The sequence below is a fragment of the Mirounga angustirostris genome, unplaced genomic scaffold (genome assembly GCF_029215605.1).
Source record: "Mirounga angustirostris isolate CCGP_5_RB_7025 unplaced genomic scaffold, mMirAng1.0.hap1 SCAF_6, whole genome shotgun sequence".
In the NCBI taxonomy this organism is placed as follows: domain Eukaryota; kingdom Metazoa; phylum Chordata; class Mammalia; order Carnivora; family Phocidae; genus Mirounga; species Mirounga angustirostris.
The window spans coordinates 2,252,524-2,274,195 of NW_026991714.1; the positions used below are offsets into that span (position 1 = coordinate 2,252,524).

Below are 21,672 nucleotides of genomic sequence, written 5' to 3' on the forward strand. Positions count from 1 at the left end.
CCACCGTCTGACGCGTGGATGAGGAGAGGCCCAGAGGTTGACACAGGGCTGGAACTGGAGTCTTCCCCCCTCCCCAACACCTGCTTTAGCAAGTCTGCCGGAAACGGAAGCCTTCTCCTGGCTTTGTCGGGCTTCCTGGAGGAGGGGGAGCTGCTGCAGGGATGACTCAGCACTGTGAACAGAATCCAGCCCTGACCCCCGCGCGCGCGTGTGTGTGCACGTGGGGGCGCAGGGGAGATGGCTGGGGAGGGGGATCAGCACTTCATGCTCATGGGGGGCCCACCCTGCCCCTCTAGGAACTGCCGAGCGTGGTTACCTTCTCTTTCCCACCTGTCTAACGTGGGGACCCCTTAGGGCTTCCTGTTCTCTTGGGAGGAGGTCAGAGTGAATGGATAGAAGTAGAGAAGGAGGGCGCCTGGGTGGCTCAGTTGGTTAAGCAACTGCCTTCGGCTCAGGTCATGATCCTGGAGTCCCGGGATCGAGTCCCGCATCGGGCTCCCTGCTCGGCAGGGAGTCTGCTTCTCCCTCTGACCCTCCTCCCTCTCGTGCTCTCTGTCTCTCACTCTCTCTGTCTCAAATAAATAAATAAATAAATCTTAAAAAAAAAAAAAAGTAGAGAAGGAGGCAGGAGCCTGAGGGTTTGGTGAGATGGACTGTCCAGGTGCCCTCCCACTATCATGGTCCTCGGCATTCCCCCATACTGCTCTGACCCTCACCCCGCCTCCCCATTCCTCCCCTGTCCCCACCTCCCCACCCCCAACTCCCACACACTGCCCTGACCTCACTGGGGCCTTTGTCCCAGCCTCAACCACGTCTGTAGGACTGTCTCCTGCGCAGGGAGAGAAAGGGCCCCATTGTCCTGGCTGCCTAAAGACTTCCAAAAATGCTCAGCCGGTCAGACCCCCGGGGCTGGGAGGGCTCATCCTGGGGACTGCAGTCCGATCCCTGCCTGAAGTGAGGACCCAGGTGCCCTGGCTCGCATCTGCCTCCTCCAGACCACACAGTCCTTCCTGAGATCTCACTTCCACTCCGCCTGCTACAAAGCAGCCGGCTTCCTCCTGGGAAGGAAGAACTGAAAGACTCAGCAGCAGAACATGAGGAAGGGGTGGGGAAGTGGGGGAAAGACAGGAAAAGAGGGAGAAGGAAGAAGAATGTGAGGACGCTCGCCCACCGGAGGACTCTGGCTCTAATTGTCTGAGTGGGTGGATCTGCAGCCTGTGTGTTTATTCCCTGATGGTTTTCCTTTAATCTTTGGCTAGCTTGTTAGCCCAGGGAGGGCCGTTGACCACTTGGGACTGGGGCATTTAAGGGGAGCAGTCCACAGCCCCCTGACCTGTGTTCTGTGGACCCCAAGAGGTGTCTAGGGACCCTTAGGAGCATTGGCAGGGGACATCTCTCTGTGCCTCAGTTTCCCCATCAAGGTGAGCTGAAGTTCTCTGTGACATGTGAGGTGAATAGAAAAGGAAGGAGCCCAGGAGAGACCAAGGGATTTGGGAGTTGGCAAGGAACCAGGGAGAGGGAGAAAAGCAGGTAGCAGATGTGGAGAGGCAAAACCGGGGAGACAGGGAAAGAGAGTGGGCTTGTGAGTGGTGAGCAAGACTGAGCAAGGGCCCAGGAGGGGCCAGAGCCAGTGAGGCATCTCCCCAGCCCCAAAGCCTCCAGCAACCCTTCCTGGGACCCTGGGGCCCTGGCTTGTCAGCAGCTGAGCCCACAGCTGCTGAGAGCTGGTTCCTCGATGGTGGCCCCCCGGCATCTGCCTTGGTTTATTTCTGGAGCCGCAGCTGAGTCATGGGGGTGGGCAGGGAGAATGGCGCTGGAGGAGGGGAGCTTGCGGCTCCTGGACAAGACTGGAGGGGCCTATGGGGTCTGGGCCCCCTCCCATTGTCAGGTTACAGGAGGGCCGTCCACCCTGGGGACCCGGGAAGAATGGGGCCTGGGGAAGACGTGGGAAAGCAGGAGCCAGGTCCATTGCTCCTGGAATTTGGAGAAGAGACGAGTGTGATCTGGGTGTGGGGGTGCTAGGTTGGAAAGGGGCCCCCCAGCAGAGACAGAAGCAGAGACGTGGATGTGAGACAGGAAACAGCTCCCTGTTTCCTTCTGCTTCCTGCCCCAGATTCGGGGGTGGGGGGGTGGGGGCCTCACCTTAGGCCATTCTGTCCCTCCTCCTTCATTCAGTCCCTTCCTGGTTTAGTCCCTTGAGACTCTTCTGTCTTTCTAAGGTGGGCCCATGGACTTAGGAACAGGCGCCTGGGTCCTTTCTTTACCCACTCGCGCTGCTGCGTTCACAAGAAGCGTCTCTTTCCCCAGCTCCCAGGGAGACCCATCCCGCTGTGGGACCCGTCTCCCCCCAAGCAGAGCCTCTGCTGCAGGGTGGGAGCGGGTCCCGGGGGACCCGGGGGCCCGTCCCCAAGCCCAGAGTCTTCTTGGGTTTCCTGGGCTCGGGTGGGCTTGGTCTCCGTCCCCTCCCCTCGCTGTGGGCACCCCAGAGGGCACATTCCAGCTGAAATTAAACCACATTCCTTCTTGCCTGCCTGCCAAGGATACCAATGCAGACACAGCAGCTGGGACACCAAAGGGTCAAGTGGCAGCAGCTGGTCCCCCAGGAGGGGCGGGGGGGGGGAGCGTAGGGAGCTGAGGGGCCAGGGCGTTTGGAAGCAATGGATGAACTCTTAAGTGTTTGATCTGAAGAGGCCCCAGCGAGAGGGGCAGCCAGCAGGGGGCGGTGTAAGGTTAGACCCCGGGGAGCCACAGCCTCATGGAGCCTCAGGTGGCGGGGCCCCAGCGCTGCCTTCTCAGACGACCCTGGACGACACCCTCCCCACCCCTCCACTGGGCGCGCACAGCCGGCAGGAAGCCCGACGGCCCTTTAAGAGGCCCCCCTCGGAGCTCCCTTGGCCCGAGCCCAAAGCCCAGGCCTTTGATTCCCTCGGAGACCCAGCGGGTGGCCCCGAGGTGGCAGAGCAGCGACAGCATCAGCCTGGCTGAACGGAGCGCTCAGCCCCTGACCTCACCCTCTGGCGCCGCGGCCTGCAAGGCCTTATAAGGAAGTGCCCCATACAAACCGAGGAAGCCACCTCCGGCCCCCCACCCCGCCCCCACCCCGTTCCGAGGCTATATTTACCCGGCAGAGGCCCCAGAATAACCTCCCGCTTGTCCTCGTGTTGGGGGGGTGCTGGGGGGTTGGGTGCTGCCTGTTCGCTCCCTCCTCTGGGGACTCCACCCTCTGAAACGCTTCCTGTCGTCTGACCTCATCACAGTTCCTGCCCTCATTCATTCCCTACCTGTTTGCTGAGCACCCTGGGCCCCCAGAGACCCTGGGCTGGACAAAGTCCGCGCTCTCCTGGAACTTTCTGAGAGGACGGGGTCCGCTGAGCTGCGGGCCCCGGGGCCCTCCCGCTCCCTGGCCTCTCCTGTGGCTCCTGCCCAAGTGTGGCCTCTCTGCGGGTAGGTACCTGGGAGCTCTGTCCTGGGCTCTGTCTGGGTGACCCCCAGGCCACCCACCCTCCTGCTCTTGTCTCCACCCTGGCCCTCTCTCCTGAACTCCGAGGCAGCTCCTCCGGATTCTCTGGCTCAGAAGATGGGACCCCCTTCTTCCAGCTGCCACACCCCCTCTGTCCCCCACAGTGGGCCCCCAAGAGCTGAGATCCTGCTTCCCTTACTGCTGTCCTCTTCGTGCCCACTGCCACCAGTGGGCCTGCTCGGACCACTGCAGTAGCCTCCCCGAAACCCCTCCTGGCCAGCACAGGCTATACTGAAAATGCAGACCTGGTCCTGCCACCTATGGCCTCAAGCCATCAGAGGCTCCCCCCGCCCCCCGCCCCCCGGAAGACGTGCACACTTCCCGGCCGCCTGGCAAGGCCTCAGCCCAGAGACCCAGACTCTCCTTAGCCTCCTGCGAACCTTCTTCCCCCTCACCCTCCACCTCTGGCCACACACGCCTTACCCCTGCTCCTCAGCCCCCTGGGCTCTCTGGTCTTGCCCCAGGATTTCGCACATGCTGCGCCCTCTGACTAGGATCCTTTCCCTCCCCTTCCCCCCCCAGCCCAGATCAGGTGAGGTTCCCCAGCCCCTCGGCTCTGCACTCCCACAACCTCCTCCTCCTCGGCTCTCTTCAAACGTGACTTCCATTCAGGAGCCCTTGTTCAGTTAGAAGGGGGTAAGGAACCCCGGATTCTCAGGGTCTGCACAGTGACAACACATAGTAGGTGCTCAGCAAATATCTGTTGAAAAGTGACACTCCTCTTATCGCTCCCCGAATGGCGCTGTTACTGTCCAGCCTTCATTTCTCTTGCTGCATCGACAGACTGCCATTTCCAAAGAGAACACACCTTCCACTACTTACCCCCTTTCCGGAAGCCCTGACCTCTAACTCACATCCTTCCCCCTGTTCAGGACTGTGGGGGTGACTCTGTAGGGGACCAGGGATCCCAGCATCAGGGGGCAGGAGGGACACCCGGGGACAGGGAAGGACTGCTCGGCGTGGCCTCTGTCCTTGGCCCCTGGCCCAGGCGGTGGTGCCCGAGGGCCTGGGGAGATCAAGCACAGGGCTCCTCTGTCCCATGAAGAGGGGCAGCGGGTGGGCCCTACTTGCCTGGATGCTGAAGTGCTGGCCCCCGGGCCCGGCGGGCTGAGACCAGGCCTTGCCAGCAGTGGGCACAGGAAGGAGAGCGGGGGCCTTGGGCTGCCAGAAGGGTGGGGACAGACAGCATCCTGCACCCAAGGGCAGGGGTGTGTGTGACATGAGGGCCTTGGCGCCCAAGACAGAGACTCCTGAGTGGAGAGGGAGACAGCGGGAGTCTCTCGGGGCGCCTCCTGTCCGCCCACCCCTCTGGCCAGAGGACCCGAGTGCGAGCCAGCGGGGCTAGGACTGGGGCTGGGGTTCCATCCTCTCATTGTCCCCCTGCCTTCAGCCTTGGGCCTGGGGAGAGGAAGAGCCTGCTCCCGGACTTGGGCTGGCCTCCAAATGTGGAACGTTTGTTCGGTCGCCCCTACCCCGCCCCCAGCTGGACACTTGGAGGGGCTGCCTGCCCTTCCTTCCCGCGGAGCTGAGCCAGGAATGGTTTCTCTCTGGGTATCCTGACTTCAAGGCCTCAGGCCCCACCTAACCTGGGAACCCCTGGTCTCTCCCTGCCCCTCACAGGGACCCAGAGCACTCCTGGGGAGAGAGGTGGGGGCGGGGAGAAGCTGTGGCTGGGGGGACCCCAGGCCGAACCCCAGTTGGCAGCAGAGCCCCTGGCTCCTTCACACCTGACAGCTTCGGTTTACCCCCACCTCACGGCCTCATCCCGTCTTCGGGAGGCAAGTCCCACTGAAGATCTAAGCTGCAGCCCCCCCCGCCCCGGCCTTCCCCAGCCTCCTCTTGCTCTTCCTGCCCCCAAGGCACCCCCCAACCCCTTCCCCGTCACCCAGCCCAGCGCCCCTCACTGCGGCTGAGTCTGAGGTCCAGAGAGGTTAAACACTGACCAGAGGCCACACAGCCTCCCTCATCCTGCTCTGACCCAGCCACCTGGAGCCAACATTGCAGGCCAGATGACTGTTTGGGTTTGGAGGCAAGGGGCTCATTATCCTGGCGGCACTGAGGGGCCGGGGGAGCGGGGAGGATGCACAAGGTGGGGTGGCCCCAGGCCTAATCCCTGTCATCAGCGCTGTGGGCAGAGATGATGATGGGCCTGACTTCTGCCAGCACTGGGGTCACCTGGACTGCCACCCAGCCCTCCCTGGGCCCCATGAGGCCTTCCAGTTCCTTCTCTCCTCAGAGGCAGCCCCTCCCCAACATTAGCTTCTTCCCCAGTCACCCTGTCTCCTCTACTCCGCCCGGCCCTGAGGAGCCCCCACACTGGGGAAGGAAAAGTCCAGACTTCGGGGGCGGAAGAACTACTTTATTCAGGCAGGGATGAGCCAGACACAACATGGCAGGAATACGGGGGTCAGGACCTGGGAGCACATCCTCACCCAGTGGCCAGACACCCCGAGAGGGTGCAGCGAGGGGGGACAGGGCTGGTGAGCCCTGTGGTGAGGACCACCACAGCCCCCTCCCCTGGGAGGAGCCCTTTCCAGATGGCAGGAGGGGGAGAAGGGGTGTGGGAGGAAAGGGGCCTAGTCCTACAGTGGTTCAGCTGGCTGAAGCCTCATGGGACAGCAGGGTCGGAGGGGCTGGGTTGCATTCTGGAGCCTCCGTTCTTGGGACGCACCCCCATACCACACCCTGCTTCACCTTGGCCGGCCAGCCTCTGGGACAGAAGCCACAGGTCAAGGGATCATAACTTAAGGGTGCTGCCTCTGAGCAGGGAGGGGGCTGAGGGACCCCCCTGACACGTGCGCACACACACACACACCCCGAGTCCTCAGTGAGGGAGGAGCTCTCCCTAGTCCTCCCCTGAGGACCACGAGTCGACATCTCCTTCCCTTGGAGTGAACTTCAGGAACTGGCCCACGCCAAGGTGAAGAGGAGATCCTGCCCAAGGGGCCTTCAGGGCACTCCCCTCGTCCTCCTCCTCTTCCAAGGGGCTGCCCTGGTCCGCCTCAGGGCCCCCCAGTTTCCCCTGCCCTCCTCCCTCGGACTGCTGCAGCCCGTTTAACACCCCCCCATTCACATGCTCTAACTCCTCCTTCAGGCTGGGGCCCTGGCTATTGACACCCAGGCTGTCCCCCACTCCCAGGCCCATGTCTCCCACCCCACTGAGGGTTCCCAGAGGGCCGGGGACCTGGTCCTCCCTCTCCAAGGGAACAGGGCCAGATTCCTCGTCCGAGCCCGAGGGCTCCGTGCTGTCCTGGGACTCAGTCTCCAGGGCAGTCATGCCAACATCGGCTGTCATGCCAACATCGGCTGCCATGCCCCTCAGGCCATCATCCCAGGGGACGCTGCCATCTGTGGTCTCAGACCCCAGGAAGTTCCCTCTCTGAGGGCCACTCAGGGCCGGAAGGGGGCCCACAGAGGACCCTGGGCCCCACTGGTCAGCCCCCGACTCCCTCCCATCTTCCTCTCTGTCTTCCTCTCCATCCTCCCCACTCTCTTCCTCATCTGCAAACCCATCGGACTCCCCATCCCCGTCCCAGGCTGCAGGCTCCAGCAGCAGCTGAGGCACTTGGCCTGGAGGTTCCACAGCCTCCCCGGGGATGCTGGGAAGGAGAGAACCCTCGGTCTCCAGGTCCTCAAACTCCTCCGACAAGTCAGAGTCCTGACCACATTCCTCCTCCTCTTCCCCAGGCTGAGCCCCACAGCCCTCAGGGGCCGGAACAGAAGGATCCCAGCCTTCCTCTCTGGCCTCCCCTTGAGGGGAGGGCCTCTGCTCTCCAACCAGGTCCCACTTGGGGGAGGCTGGGGACCGGAGATAGAGGCCCAGGGGAGTGGAGTCAGGAAGAGTCTCCCCAAGCTCATCAGCCTCGCTGTCTTCTCTGTTCTCCTCCCCCTCCTCCTGGAGATCCTCAGGGCTCCCCTCAGAACCCAATTTCTCCTGCTCCCCCTCCAGCCTTCCCAGAGCCTCTGCACTGCCCTCCAGCCCCCAGCCAGCCTCCTGGCTCCCCTCAGCCAGGAGCTCGAGCCCAGGGGCATCTCCAGGGATTGGGGTGGGTGCCCGGGGCTCAGTGGGCCTTGGGCTGGGGGGCCCCAGCACTAGCTCTGCATCTTTTCCTGCTTCCTCTGACCCCAGGGGCCTGGGCTGAGGGGTACCCCTACTGCTTCCACTGTGAGAGGGGCACTTGGTCTCAGCGGGGAGCCCCGCCTCTGCTCCCCACGGGGCCTCCGACTCTGCCTCCTCCCAGCCCCTGGGAGGCTGCAAGGGGTCTGTGCTCTTCCTGGACGGGGTGGAAAGCTCTGGGTCCAGAGCAGCTGCCTCCTCTGGGTCCTTTCTGGGCCCTTCCAAACCCTGCATCCTCTCTGCCTGCAAACCTTCCTCGCCCATGGGTGACGCCTCCCCCTCCTCTCTGGCCGGGGGGCCTGGGTCCTCCAGCCCCACCACCTCCTGCTCTGGTCCCTGCCGGCTTCCCGCAGCAGACTTGCCCACAGCTGTCTCTAACCCCGAAGTGACCTCTGGGGAGGCCTGGCCACCCCCCAGGGACTCATCTCTACCTTCCAACACCAGCTCTCTCACCTCTGACACTCCCTGGGGAGCTTGGAGGCCTGGCACCCCCACTTGCTCCGGCTGCCCTTCGGGGTCCCGGAAGCCCTCAGTGCCTCCCTCCCCACTGGCTCCCTCAACTGGGACCCTCTGCTCTTTGGGCTCAGGGCTCCCTGGGTGCCCCTCTCCTGTGCTCCAGACCTCCCCTGCGGCCACTAGCCGCAGCTGTCCATGCCCCACAGACTCCTTCCCGGCGAAGCCAGCCCACTCCCTCACGTCCAGCTTTGCCTCAGCCTCCTGGCCCGCTGCCGCCCTGCCAGGGGGCAAATCCTGCTCCAGTTCTCGGTCCCCCACCACATCTTCCCACCCCTGCTGGTTGGCAGACAGTGGCAACTCCTGTCCTTCCTCTTCCAAAGACCTCGGAGACTCTGGATTCTCCATCTGCTCGGGGGTCTCTTCCTCGGTCAGGTTCCTTTGACTTTCCTGACCTAGCTCTTCCAGAGGTCTCAGATTCTCTAGGTTCCACCCTCCCAGAGATCTCAGTGATTCCTGGTCCCCCTTATCTAGGGGTCTCAGTGTGTCTCGGTCATCTTCCACAGAGTCCAGTGCTTCTTGAATTTCCTTTTCTAGAGGTTTCATTGTCTCCTGATTCATTTCTTCTGGAGACCACAGTGACTCTTGAGTTTCTAGAGATTTCAGTATTCCCAAGTCTTCTCTTGCAGACTTTAGTGACTCTGGATTCTCAGTTTCTGAAGATCTCATTGTCTCTACATTCTCTTCTTTTAGGAACCTTAATAACTGTTGATTCTCATTTTCAAGAGGTCTAAATATCTTCTGGTCTTTTCCAAGAGACATGTGTGGCTCTGGTTTCACTTTTTCTAGAGGTCTCAATGTTGCCTTGTCTTCTTCTACTAGAGACTCCCCTGGCTCCTGGTTCTCTTTTTCTAGAGATCTCAATGTCTCCTGGTTTTCATCTTCTAGAAACTTCATTGACTCCTGGTTCTCTTTTTCTAGAGGCCTCAATGTCTCCTGGCCTTCTTCTTCTAGAGACCCCACTGGCTCCTGGTTTTCTTTTTCTAGAGATCCCAATGTCTCCTGGTTTTCCTCTTCTAGAGACTTCACTGGCTCCTGGTTCTCTTTTTCTAGAGGCCTCAATGTCTCCTGGCCTTCTTCTTCTAGAGACCTCAAGGACCTCTGGTTCTCTTTTTCTAGAGGTCCCAATGTCTCCTGATTCTCATCTTCTAGAGACTTCACTGTCTCCTGGTTCTCTTTTTCTAGAAGTCTCAGTGTTTCCAGGTCTTCTACTAGAAACCCCACTGGCTCCTGGTTCTCTTCTTCTGGAGGTCTCATTGTCTCCTGGTCCTCTTCTTCTAGAGACCTCAAGGACCTCTGGTTCTCTTTTTCTAGAGGTCCCAATGTCTCCTGGTTCTCATCTTCTAGAGACCTCACTGGCTCCTGGTTGTCTTCTTCTAGAGGTCTCACTGTCTCCTGCTCCTCTTCTTCTAGGGACCTCAAGGACCTTTGGTTCTCTTTTTCTAGAAGCCTCAATGTCTCTTTGTCTTCTTCTTCTAGAGACCTCAGTGGTTCCTGGTTCTCTTTTTCTACAGGTCTCAAGGTCTTATGCTTCTCATCTTCTAGAGAGTTCAGAGACTCTTGGTTCTCTTTTTCTAGTAGTCTTAAGTTTTCTAGATTCTCATCTTCTAGAGACCTCAGTGGCTTCTGAGTCTCCTTTTCTAAATCTCTTTTTGACTCAAAGTTCTCTTCTAGAGACCTTACTAACTCTTGATTTTCCTTTTCTGGATATAAAAATGTCTCTAGATTACCTTCAAGAGACCTCATTGGTTCTTGATTCTCCTTTTCTAGAGATTGCAATGTCTGTGGGTCCTCTTTTCCTACAGGTTTAAGTAGTCCTAGAGTCTCTTTTTCTAGAGGTCTCACTACTTCTGCATCCTTCTCTTCTAAAGACATCAATAGCTCTTGATTCTCCTTCTCTAGACCTTTTGATGTGTCTAAACTCTCTTCTTCTAAAGACCTCAGAGATTCTGGATTCTCCTTCTCTAGAGATCTCAGTGCCTTATGGCTCTGTTTTTCCAGAGACATCAGTGGCTCTTGAATTTCCTCTTCCACAGACTTCAGAGTTTCTTTTTCCAAAGGACCCTGGGAGTCCTGGATTTCCTTCATGTTCAGATCCCCATCTTCTTGCCATGTTTCCTGCTGCAAACTGTTCACCATTTTTACCTCTATGGCCATTTCTTTCTCTGCCAGTCCCCAGATTTGCCCTTCACCTTCCTCCTGGAATCTGCTGGCCATTCCAGACCCACCGGGTTCTCTACCTTTGGCCTCTAAACTACAGGGGTCAGGGCTGAGGGGTGGGGCCAAGGAGATATGATCCTCAGGGGACTGGCCAGTACTGGCCTCTTGTTGCTCGCCTCCAGGCTCCTCTGGTCCTGGCAGGATGCTGGAAGGGATGGCTACCTTGGCTTTAGAGTGCAGGGCCTCTGGAACCTGCTGCCTCCCAATCTGTGGCTGGAGCAGGGACAGCGGGGCATCCTGGGCTCTGATCTCTGTATCTGTAACGGCACAGGGAGCCAGAAGTGTGGGCGGGATGGGGGTGCTGGCCAAGGTTGGGGTACGCGCCTGGAGGAATTCTTGGCTCTTCAGAAAGCCTGGCACTGGTGTCTCAAGGGTATCAGGCAAGGGCAAGGAGAGGGAAGTAGGGCTCAGGGCAGTGAGCAAAGGTCCCAGATGCCGGCCCTCTGGGGTCCCAGGGAAATGCAGCTCCAGCTTAGGGTCTGGAAAGGCAGAGGGGAAGAAACAGCGTCAGTAGGGACTGGCGGTGGCCCGGAGCTTCAAAGCAGCTACCACTTCTGGCAAGAGCACCCATGAGCCCTGCCCCCACCTTCCACGGGCTGGGCGGAGAGTACACTCACTGCTACAGGAGGCCAAGGAGTCAAGACCTAGACTGGGTCTCCCAGGAGAGGAATCACTCTGGGGTATAAAGGGCAAAGAAGGAGAGAGTGGGGGGGAGGGTCTGGCCCCTCCTCTTACCCTGGCAGCCCAGGAAAGTCTTGGAAGCGCTGCCGGGAGTCTGCAGCCGGGAGTTCTCGGCCTCTAGGAGGGTCCTGCGGATGAGGGAGGAAATGCTGGGTCAGCCACCCGCCCGCAGGCCTCTGGCAAGCCAGCCAGGGAGGACTCGGCTGAGCCTGTGTCCCTGGCCCTGCCCGATTCCTCTTCATTTCCACTGCAGCACAAGGCCACGCGTGGGATTACACTTGGCTGCACCCGGGGTGTCCCATGGACACACCCCACAGCATCACACGCTTACTTGGGACACAGGGCAGATTCCCACACAGTGCGCACACACCCACACAGCCCCCCCCTCCCAGTGATCTCATCCATCCTGTGGGGCACATTCTCATGCTAATTGCTGCCTTTGTCCACAGTGCCCTCCGGAGGGTCTGAGTAGGGGGCTTCCCCGGGGAGGGGTGGTGGTGGTGGGAATTCTCAGGCCGTTCCCATGGGATAGCCTCCCTCCTTCTCCCCCAGGGGCCCCAAAGCTGGTCACAGACAAAAGCAAATGAATTCCGCTCTCTCTCTCCAAATCCTTTTCATGCCTCAAAAACCAGTGGTTAAGCCTGCCCAGACCCTTCGCCTGAGTGGTTTGATTGGGGGTCAAGGCCTTCATCCTGGGACCTCTAAGTACTCTGGATCCCAAGCCTTTCGGGGCAATGGAGGTCTTTGTGTCCATGACCCTGCCTCCGTGCCCCACGGGGAATAGGAGGGGACGGAGAGGGGGAGGGGTGATGCAGAACATCCTGCTCCTCTCAAGGACTCTGAGTCTGCTTAGTGTTTGCCATGGTCTCACCTCTGTCCTTGCTGACGGGGCACCTGCTTTGAGCTCTGTGCCCCGTGGAGGTACAGTGCCCTCTTCCTCAGCCCAACACCCTCACTGACCTTCCCTCTCAGGGCCCTGCCTCCCCTGCCCTCCTGATCCTGTCCCAGGGCCGCTGTCTTAGTTGGCCTATGAGTTCTCCGGGTACTGTCCTCATTGCATGTCCAGCCCCAGCCCCCACCCTGTGGCAAAGCCCCGTCCTCAGGCTCCATCACTGGGTCCTCAGCCGGACAGGCCAGTTTCCCAGAAGAGACTGTGGCTTTGAGAGAGGCAGCACTTGCTCGGTCTCAGCCTTTCTGGAGCCAACAGGAAATGTGATCAGCAGAAGGGCTGGGCACAGCCAGGGCGCTAGGGCTCGAGGGGAGTCAGGCCCATGACATTCAGGATGGAAGGGCCTTGGATGTCACCCCTCGCATCTCCCATCTCCAGACAAGGAGACTGAGGCCCGGGTCAGGTGCCCCACCCCCAACCTGCAATTTCTCCTTGGTGGGGCTGCCCAAGGACATCATCGCCTCAGCGTGAGTTTGTGCGCGCACGCGCATGCGCGCGCACACACACACACACACACACACACACACACTTTGGCTTTTCAGCCCCTTGGCAGCGCTCTGGATGGAGAGGCCCCACGTGTGTCCAGCTGTCTCTCCTGAGGCCGCCCCACTCAGCAGCCTCGCCTCTCCTTGGGAGATTTCCCAGGCACAGGAGACTATTTTGGTCCCGAACCCACGGCGGAACAGGTGGGCTCGGGTGGAACCCGTCCTGGTGCGGTAGGAATCAGCCCAGAGTCACAGAACCTAGCGGTAGCCCAGTGGCCACCACCCATGGCTCTGGGCTCCTTGGGCGGAGCTCGGCCTGCAAGCGCGTGTGCATCCTTGCACCTGGGTGGGCCCAACGAACCCATACCTGTATGTGGCCACCTCCAGGCTGAGGGACATCTGGAGGTGCTCCAGCTGCCGTCGACCTTCCAGGACCCGGGCAATCTGGCTCTGCAGGCCCTGCTTCTCCTGCTCCAGGGCATCCACCACCAGCTGCAGAACAAGGGGAGGCAGCCCGTGAAGGGCCGGCCCCCCACTAACTAGCCTGCTCCCTGACCGACTCCTGCCTCTACCCCCTCCGTCCTGCCCGGAGCGCCCCCTCTGGAGCCCCCAAGATGAGGCTGATGGCCTCCCGGGCTCTCCCATGGGCCGGCTCCTTCTCTGAGGATGCGGAGCGGAAACGGGACTTCAGCTCCCACAGGAGGGGGAGGTGAGGGAGGAGAGGAGATGCTTACAGAGAGGAGAGGGAGAGAAAGCGAACGCAGAAGGAAAAACGATTAATCAAGAGGCTTGGAGCACGGTCCCAGTCACTGTCTCCTGGTCGGTCCTCACACCAGGCCCCCACCCCCTCCACTTCCCACATGTTCTGGAATCTTTCTCCTCACAGAGAAGGGGTGGGAGGTGGCCGTGGCCAGACCTCTGTCTGGCCCAGGCGGGAGGCTGTTTTCCCAGCTGCTGGTCCCATCTGCGCGGGGTGAGGGGGAGCAGCTGTCCCGGCTTCTGGAATGTGCTGGGGGGAGCTGAGAAGCTGGGACAAGGGAGTAGGGCCGGTTGGTGGCCGCGCCTCGAGGGCCCCTGACTCCCTCCTGTCGAGGGGAGGAGGGCGGCTAGGAACGGGGCCGACTCAGCGCTGGGGGAGCTGGGGGCTGGGAGTGGTGGCCCGCGCATCTTCGGAGCGACAGCAGAGGCGGGGACAAGCCCGCGGCCCCGGCCAGGGAGGAGGCCGCTCCGCTGCCCGCCGGCGCCGGCCAGGGGTGTGCTCTTCCGCACGGCTCCGAAGCCCGCCATCCCCACCCGACTCCAGACAAAGTTGGGAGAGTCGAGGGCCTCCGGCACCACTACGGGCTTTCTGAAGCGGCCCCTGAATGGGCAGCCGCACCCCGCACCGCGCTCCCGGGCCCCTGGCCCCACGGGGCCTGCGCGGCTCCCCGACCCCCCCCCCCCCGGTCACCTGGAACTTCTCGGTGGCCCGCAGCCGCTCCTGCCAGCCGCCCTGCAGCCTCTGCTCCAGCGCCGCCCGTAGCTCCCGCAGGCCGCCGCGCTCGGCCCGCAGCTGCTGCAGCTCCCGGCGGCCCTCGCGGGCGCCCTGCACGGCGCGGCCCAAGCGCTCGCGGGCCTGGCCCAGCGACGTCTCCATGCGCGCCACGCGCTCCTGGAAGCCGCGCACGGCCCCGCGCCACGCGTCGCCCAGCTGCCGCGTGAGCTCCTCCAGCTCCGGGGCGGGCGCGGGGGGCCCGCGGGGCGCGGCGGCGCGGCCGGGCGCGCGGGGCCGGGCGCTCAGGGCGGCGCGCTCCTCCTCGTGCGCCGCGCACACGGCCTCCAGCTCGCGCTCCAGCTGCGCCGCCCGGGAGCTCAGCCGCGCCCGGGCGCCCTTCTCGGCCTCGGCCGCACGCCGGGTGCGGGCCGCCTCGGCCGCCGCCCGCTCCCGCGCCAGCCGCTGCCGCTCGCACTGGCCCGCCACGCCCTCCACCTCTTCCGCCAGGTTGTCGCGCGCCACCTCGGCCGCGTGCTTCTCCCGCCAGCGCTGGTCGACGAGGGCCCGCAGGGCCGCCAGCTCGTCGTCGGCACGGGCGCGCCAGGAGGCGTCCCCGGTCTGTGCCCGGAGGCCCCCGAGCTCCGCGCCGAGCAGCTCATTCTGCTCCTCGAGGGCCTTCACCCGCGCCAGGTAGGCCTCCAGGCGCCGGTTGAGCTCCCACATCTGGAAAGATTCCTCCCCCAGGCAGCCCTCCATCTTGCTCGCAAGTCTGACCCACCGAAGGTGGAGAGACGCGGGGCGGCGGGAGAAGCCAGCAACTCTCAGAGCTCTTAGGACGGACGGGGAGGGAGAAGGGAGCCCGGCGGGGACAATGGCGGGGCGGAGCGAGGAGCAGCCGAGCGACTGAACGTCGGGAGTGGGAACGAGGCTATTCATACTCCCGCCAGCCAGGCGGGAAAAGGGGCGGGACCCGAGCCTTAACCCCTGGAGTTCGGGAAGCGGGCCGGGCCCGCGTCCGGGCGCCGCGCTGTGCCGGAGCCTGGAGCCGATCTGGACGGCTGCCCGGGGAATCCGATCCCACCGAGTGGCTTTCTGGGGAAGGAGGCCGTGCCCAGACCTGGGCCTGTGGAGGGGGCCCCGGGGACCGAGGCCCGGGTGGGGGGAGGGGGTGGGACGGGGCGAGTCTCTGTTACCCAGCACACCCCGGAGCGGTACCACTTCCGGAACTCAAGACTCGGTTTCTTCATCCGTAAAATGGGAGCAGTGAGGGGCATCTCACGGGGCCGCTGGCCGTTGGTCTGTTTTGCTGCCAGAAATGCCGGGGGAAGGCGGCCTTGCAGAGAGAGGGCAGAAGGACACACACGTTCTGTTGGGAGGGCGCAGCACGCGCGCACACGCCGGGAACCCGGGAGGTCCGGGGAGGGCTGCGCGCCCCCGACTCACCTCCATCCTTCCTTCCTACCGCTCTTCCGTGGGGCCCGAGGCTCACGAACCCGCGTTTCAGGTAGGCCAAGGCCTCCCCCAGTTCTCAGGCAAAGGGGCGCCATCCCTCCCTCGCTGTGTGGGGCGGGGGCGGGAGGGTTTCATGGGCAGAGGGGGCCCCCTGGTGGTGCGCAGACCAGGCCCGGAGGAGGAAGCAGGCGGAAAGAAGAGGCCCGCTGCCTCGCAACCAGCCCGTTTCCTGAGCCTTTGTAAGGGGCCGGGTCGTGTTCTAACATCTTACTGGCATTCCCTGACTGAATCCGCAAAACATCCCTTTGAGGATTCTGCAGTTCTGGAAGCGGAGGAGGGCGCCCTTGAGCTAGGAAGTGAGGGACAGGTAAGGTGTGGAGAACGCAGAGTAAAGGGCAGCAGGGCCACAAGGGGACGGAGGGGATCTCTGGGGAGGGAACTGCTGCTCATGTAAACCCAGTTTAGGCTAGGAAGTGTTAACCCCTGCCTGTGATGTGTCAGCCGCCATCGCCGGAGGGGCTCATAGTTTGGTCTGTGAAGGCAGCAGGGATGGACGCTCAGGGTCAGCTGGTGGGGATAAATATAGCGAGATTATTGCAGTACTTAGCTCCTGGGGCGCCTGGGCGGCTCCGTCGTTGGGCGTCTACCTTCGGCTCAGGTCATGATCCCAGGGTCCTGGGATCGAGCCCCGCATCGGGCTCCCTGCCCTGGGGGAAGCCTGCTTCTCCCTCTGCCACTCCCCCTGCTGGTGTTCCCTCTCTCGCTGTGTCTCTGTCAAATTAAAAAACAAACAAACAAAAACTTAAAAAAAAAAAAAAACAGTACTTAGCTCCCAAAGTGTCCACGGAGAACTGGGGAGCACAGAGCATGGACAGGGTTTCTGGGTGGGGGTAGAACAGTGACCAGAAGGCCATCCCACCAATACCTCCACCCCTGTCCCCAGGGCAGCTGGGCTTTGGAATCCACTACCAATCGTGGACCGGAGGCCCGGGAGGGGTCAGTGGGTGTAGAAAGGGGGACTGACTGAGGGTCAGTGCAGACCTGAGGCTGAGGCTTCTCTATTCTCACATTACCCCACAAAGCCTGCTGTCTGGCCCGGGCTGTGGGCTCCCAAGACCTGTGTCCAGGAGAGAGCCCCGCGTCTGACTTTTGCACTTTCTGGCTAAATGACCTTGGGCAGATTGCGTAACTTCTCCAAGGGACTCTCAGTGTATCTGGTTGGTAAAGGAGGTTAATACCCATTCCCATAAGCTTGTTCCGAAGATCAAGCAAGCCACGTGTGGGGAAGTCTTTGAAGACCATCCCCACGAAAGCCATTACACTGGAGCAAACTCTCCCATGAACACTGGTGGTGAGTTTGGGGACCACGGGGAGCAAAGATGCTCTAGAATGTTGAGAAGAGTGGTATTGATTTTCCAAAGGCAGGAGACAGTGGGTTCCAGCCTCCACGGCCTGACAGAGCCACATCGACGCTCAGCAGGTTGTAAACAGGTAAGTGATATTTGAAGCAATGACCAATTCAGGAAAAGAAGGCCCTCCGTGGGCGCATGGAGGCCCAAATGGCCTCCTCTCCCCCTCCCCCGGGGTTGCACTGGATTACAGGATTTTTGTGAGGCCTTTGGCTGCACTTCTTCTGGGCCCGGGCCCAGGACACATGGACCACATGATACTACAGTGGGCAGACACAAAGTTCAGTGGCCATCCCCAGAGATGTTCCTCAGAAGGCAGAGGAAGTCTCCGTGGGGCTTCTTGCAGAGTTCTGTCCTCCGTCTTAACTGTCGCAGATTTTTGTTAAAGACCCAGGTGAAAGCCTAGAAGCCGCATTTGTCCAATATACAGATAGAAAAAAATGAACCAGATGACGTTTAGTAGGGATAAATGTAAAAATCTGCTTTTGGTTTCAAAGGCAACAGCCTAAGAAAGGAACAGTGAGGGGCGCCTGGGTGGCTCAGTTGGTTAAGCGGCTGCCTTCGGCTCAGGTCCTGATCCTGGAGTCCCAGGATCGAGTCCCGCATCGGGCTCCCTGCTCGGCGGGGAGTCTGCTTCTCCCTCTGACCCTCCCCTGTCTCATGCTCTCTCTATCTCATTCTCGCTCTCAAATAAATTAATAAAAAAAAATCTAAAAAAAAAAAAAGAAAGGAATAGTGAAGAGGAGAGCGGATCCACTGAAGACAGCCTGAGGGTCTTAGCAGACCACAGCTGTCATGAACCAACACTGTAAAATGGCTGCCCAGCCAAGTAAGCCATTAACGGACCCAGAGTGTGCAGACCAGAGGTGAGAGCCCCCTTGCCCTCTGTACATGGAGGATTGTTCTGGATACCATATTTTAAGAGGGACCTTGAGAGGTTGGAATTGATCTCAGAGGAAGAAGATGGGGCGGCAAGAGAACTTGGAGTAAGGTTTCATGAAGACTTTCTCAATACACTCATGTCCCAGCTAAGCTCCAAAGCTAAAAGCGGCAGCCTCTGAGCACCACACACCCCCGGAAGAGCGTTCCCACAGCCGCCGGGAAGGCTCTGCACCCCGTCTACATGGGGACGGCCACGTTGGGCTGCAGGCCAGCCCTGGAAGGCAGGCTGCAGCTTCTCCCTCCTTGGCTCAGAGGGGAAGTGTGATGCCCCCCAAGGCGAGTAGGTGTGGGCTCCCAAGGGGACCAGTCCTCAGGGGTGGGGGTCCGCCTGAAGGGCACGCTGGTGTCCCACTCCTGGGCCGGGAGTTTGCTCACCTGCCCTCTGGGCCTCGCTGAGTAAGGGAAACAGACTGTGGACAGGGTTGGCGGGGGATAGAGGGGGCCCCAGGGAGGGACAGGTGAGGTTTGGTGTGCCAAGAGGACTCCATGAAAGGACCCGCCCCGGGGGAGGTCCATGCCTGAGGGGGGCTGATTACAGCACTGGGTAAGCAACACTCACCCGTTTCCCCCTCCTAGGAGGACAAAGAATCTCGGAGGGGGTCTGCCAGATGTCCTGAAGGGACCGGAGAGGGGGTCAGGGAGATCTCAGAGGGTCTCAGTTTGGTTACCTCTCCTCTCCCACCTTCTTTGCCTCAGAACGCAGAGCCCAGGGCATCTATCGTTAACTTAGCCCCTCCCTTTGCCTCCCTGTCCCGCTCCTTCCAGCTAGCGGGCATGGGGCTGGCATTGGCCGGCTTGGCCCTCTCTCCTCCTGGCCAGGGGGCTGATGGAGAGACAGCAGGTAGGGTGGAGAGAGCACTGAACAAAGAGCCCAGTCCCTCTAGGCCACTTGGAGGCGTCAGCGTACCCTTCTGGGTTTTCTCATTCATGTATTGGAACAGTATTCACAAACCCCTCTTGAATGCTAGGGGCACCATACGCACTGAATAAATGTTGCAAAGGAACCACGGAGGACTCATGTGGACCCCCATCCCCGGGAGCGTCTGGGCCTATCCGACACATGGGGCTGCAGAGTGTGATCCGTAGACAGGCAGGCAAAGCAGGATGCAGTGTGGTTAAAGTGGGGCCTTTGCCCTCAAGGCAGTGAGGAGCCATGGAAGGGTTTTAACCTCAGTCGAGGGGTAACCTGGTCAGATGTGCATCTTAGGAAGATCACTGCGGAGGACTGGGGTGGGGGGGCGGTGGGAGAGACAGGCAGCCTGGCCCGTCATGAGGCCGATGCCCCCACCAAGCTTCGACATGATGAGACCCGAGCCCGGGAGTGGAGAGGGGGAAAGAGATGTGGGAATACTTAGAATGTCAGCTCCAGGAAGAGTGAGATGTGGGGATGGAGCGGAGGGACCGTGAAGACCCCCTGCTTGTGGCCTGGGGAGGTGTGCAGGGCGGGGCTCCGATTTAGAAGGATGAAGGCAGAGCGGGGCAGATGGGGGGGGCGGGCATGAGCGTGGATGAGGCTGCTCTGGGAGAGAAGGTCCAGAGACGCGCTGTCCCTCTCCATCTCCGGCCCTCCGCGTCTGGGGTTCGGTGAGCACCCCGCAAAGAGGCAGCCTTCCCACTCCTGGCTCAGTGAGCACGGGTCTGTGCCCTGTCGTGGGGCGAGGCCACCAGGGGCCGCTGTTGCCTCAAGAAGCGCCACATCCTCCCCTGAAACCGAATTTCTAAAAACTACGATTTAGGGAGTGAGGCAGGTAACATTATTGTGATCGGCCATGATTTCCACTGCAGGAGACAACTCAAGAGGTTAAGTCACCTATCCAAGACCACACAATCAGAATTCGGACGGCGCGTCCCTCTCTCCGGGAATGAAGCAGATGGTGGGATCACAGGATGAGTCAGAGGGGACCCGTGGAGAAGTCCAGTCTCTACGTCCCTCATGCTTCTCCTGTCATCTCACTCGGGGCCACTGTGGGCCACACGGAGCCAGGTGGTGACCGACCTGGGACTCAAGCCCCTCTCCCCTGGTTAGAGTTGAGTCTCTCTCTCCCACCACCACCGGCCCACCCAGCTTTGGGAGAAGCGGACAGAGAAGGACAGGGGAGCTGCTGGGGGTGCACTGGAGGTGGGATGGGGGGCGCGGGCTGGGCCGCCAGTGCCTGGATGTCCTGCCCACACGGAGCTCCCGGCAGGTGTTTGCTGCCTCACAGACCACACCCCAGGGCGGAGTTTGGGCCGGGGCACCCCACTGACGGAGGGCACAGACACCCCGCCGCATGCCTGGTGGGCACGCAGGCCCCCGGAGCAGTGGGGCAGGGCTGTCCAGACTGCCAGCTCTTGAGTCACACCCGAGTCGGAGTCCTGCAGAGACGCCTAAACTCTCTGAGTCTCAGCTTCTCATCTAAGGTGGGACAGTAATACCTCCCCGGCCTGAACCCAGATTGCTCACCTCTGCCTGCCCGGTGCCTGGTCCTCCCCAGGAGCTCACGTCTGCCTGTGAAGTGGAGCATTGGGTGAGGGAGGTGGGGACGTGGGTCCTGGTGCCCGACACCTCCCAGGCACCCTCACCCAGGCCTCCTGGCCCACAGGCGCCGTCTGGGAGGGAACGCACATCTTCACTGGACAAAGGATGCCTCACCGTTCTCTAACGTGGGTGTGCGAGTTCGCTCTCCACCAGCGGGGCACAAGCAGGTCCCATTGCTCCGCATCCTCTTGGCGCCATCAGGCGTTTGATTTTTTCCGGCCATGAGGTGTGTTCATTTGATACAACTGTGGAATCACAGCCCCGTGGACGAAGCTCACAAGCCTCACGCGGAGAAGGAAAAGCCAGGGGCAGAACCTAAACGTTCAAAACCCTGCAAAACAGTGTGTCCTGTGGACATAGTCAAAGTATGTCTGGAAAGCAAGCAGAGGATAAAACAAGGAGAGGACGGCGGTCCCCTCTGTGGAGAAGGTCAGAGATACAGGGGCTCGAGAGGTGTGCCACTGCGTGTAATAGAATTCTTGATGACAGGGGCGCCTGGGTGGCTCAGCCGTTAAACGTCTGCCTTCGGCTCGGGTCGTGGTCCCAGGGTCCTGGGATCGAGCCCTGCATCGGGCTCCCTGCTCGGCGGGAAGCCTGCTTCTCCCTCTCCCACTCCCCCTGCTTGTGTTCCCTCTCTCGCTGTCTCTCTGTCAAATAAAATCTTTAAAAATTTTTTAAAAAAATTCTTGATGACAGAGTGCATGAAGCATTTGAAAATAAATACAGAGGACGGGTCATCTTGGGCCTGTGGGGGCTCTTGGGTAAAAGGGCCCAGGCTTTTCTTCTGTGGGTCCAGGAAACAGGCCTGTGAGGTGGAAGCTGTGTGGCCAGAGGCCAGCCCGGACAGAGGCGACCGACCGTCACCTGCTTCTGTCCTGCAGCAGGTGTTACCGAGGGAGACAATGCCCTGTTGGTGCACAGACCAGCCGCCTGCTGCAGGCTGATTCACCTGGGATCTGTCCTGAGGGCCTTGGCGGCTTCCCCTCCCGGCACTCCAACAGTCTAGGAATGAACAGCAGTCCATCCTGATCCCAGGCTCCCTCTTCTGCCCTCCCTGGAGAGCTGCAGTTCCTGCCCTGAACTATTGTCAGAATGTTCTCTGGACCAACGCAAGAGGCAAGAAGTTAATTGCAGGCAGAACTTGCGTTGTGGGACCTACCAGGAGCAGAGTGGGATAAGACAGGAGGCAGCAGGGGCCTCCACCAGCCCCACCCCACCCCACCCCTGGCCCCTGGCCAAGTAGGAGAGGGGCCCTGGGGCCCCACCTGCAGGAGCGACTCCTGTCCAGCGCCAATTCCCCCTGCTCCCCAGGCTCTGGGAGGCCTGCCCCAGCCTCCCCTCCCAGGGGGAGGCTCCGCTGGGAGCCCTTTGCTGGGCACAGGTCTCAAGATG

The 21,672-nt window shown here is 60.9% G+C and overlaps 1 protein-coding gene and 1 long non-coding RNA gene across 3 annotated transcripts; one reads left to right on the forward strand and one right to left on the reverse strand.

Moving 5' to 3' along the window:
- Window positions 1-5,858: 5,858 nt before the first annotated feature.
- On the reverse strand, window positions 5,859-15,559 carry NES (nestin). Of its 2 annotated transcripts, none has more exons than XM_045876652.3 (5): window positions 15,403-15,559; window positions 13,936-15,292; window positions 12,853-12,977; window positions 11,106-11,179; window positions 5,859-10,627 (listed from the first exon to the last, which is right to left on the reverse strand). In XM_045876652.3, exons 2-5 carry the CDS (start codon window positions 14,893-14,895, stop codon window positions 6,366-6,368), a joined length of 5,421 nt encoding a protein of 1,806 aa, XP_045732608.1. In that variant the 5' UTR covers window positions 14,896-15,292; window positions 15,403-15,559; the 3' UTR covers window positions 5,859-6,365. The 2 variants fall into 2 exon arrangements, with proteins under 2 accessions (XP_045732608.1, XP_045732606.1); XM_045876650.3 differs by having other exon boundaries at window positions 5,859-10,849.
- On the forward strand, window positions 15,328-20,926 carry LOC123845817 (uncharacterized). Its single transcript, XR_006791105.2, has 3 exons — window positions 15,328-15,463; window positions 16,833-16,902; window positions 19,548-20,926. It is a non-coding gene; the product is annotated as an uncharacterized LOC123845817 (long non-coding RNA).
- Window positions 20,927-21,672: the final 746 nt, after the last annotated feature.

What these genes read in the sequence shown, in the direction of transcription:
- NES (XM_045876650.3), bottom strand. Translation starts at nt 14,895, where the DNA reads ATGAATAGCCTCGTTCCCACTCCCGACGTTCAGTCGCTCGGCTGCTCC. An exon ending in GGGCCACCGAGAAGTTCCAG is followed by an intron (nt 12,978 to 13,935) that starts GTGACCGGGGGG and finishes CTTGTTCTGCAG; the next exon opens with CTGGTGGTGGATGCCCTGGA. An exon ending in CTGGAGGTGGCCACATACAG is followed by an intron (nt 11,180 to 12,852) that starts GTATGGGTTCGT and finishes CCTCATCCGCAG; the next exon opens with GACCCTCCTAGAGGCCGAGA.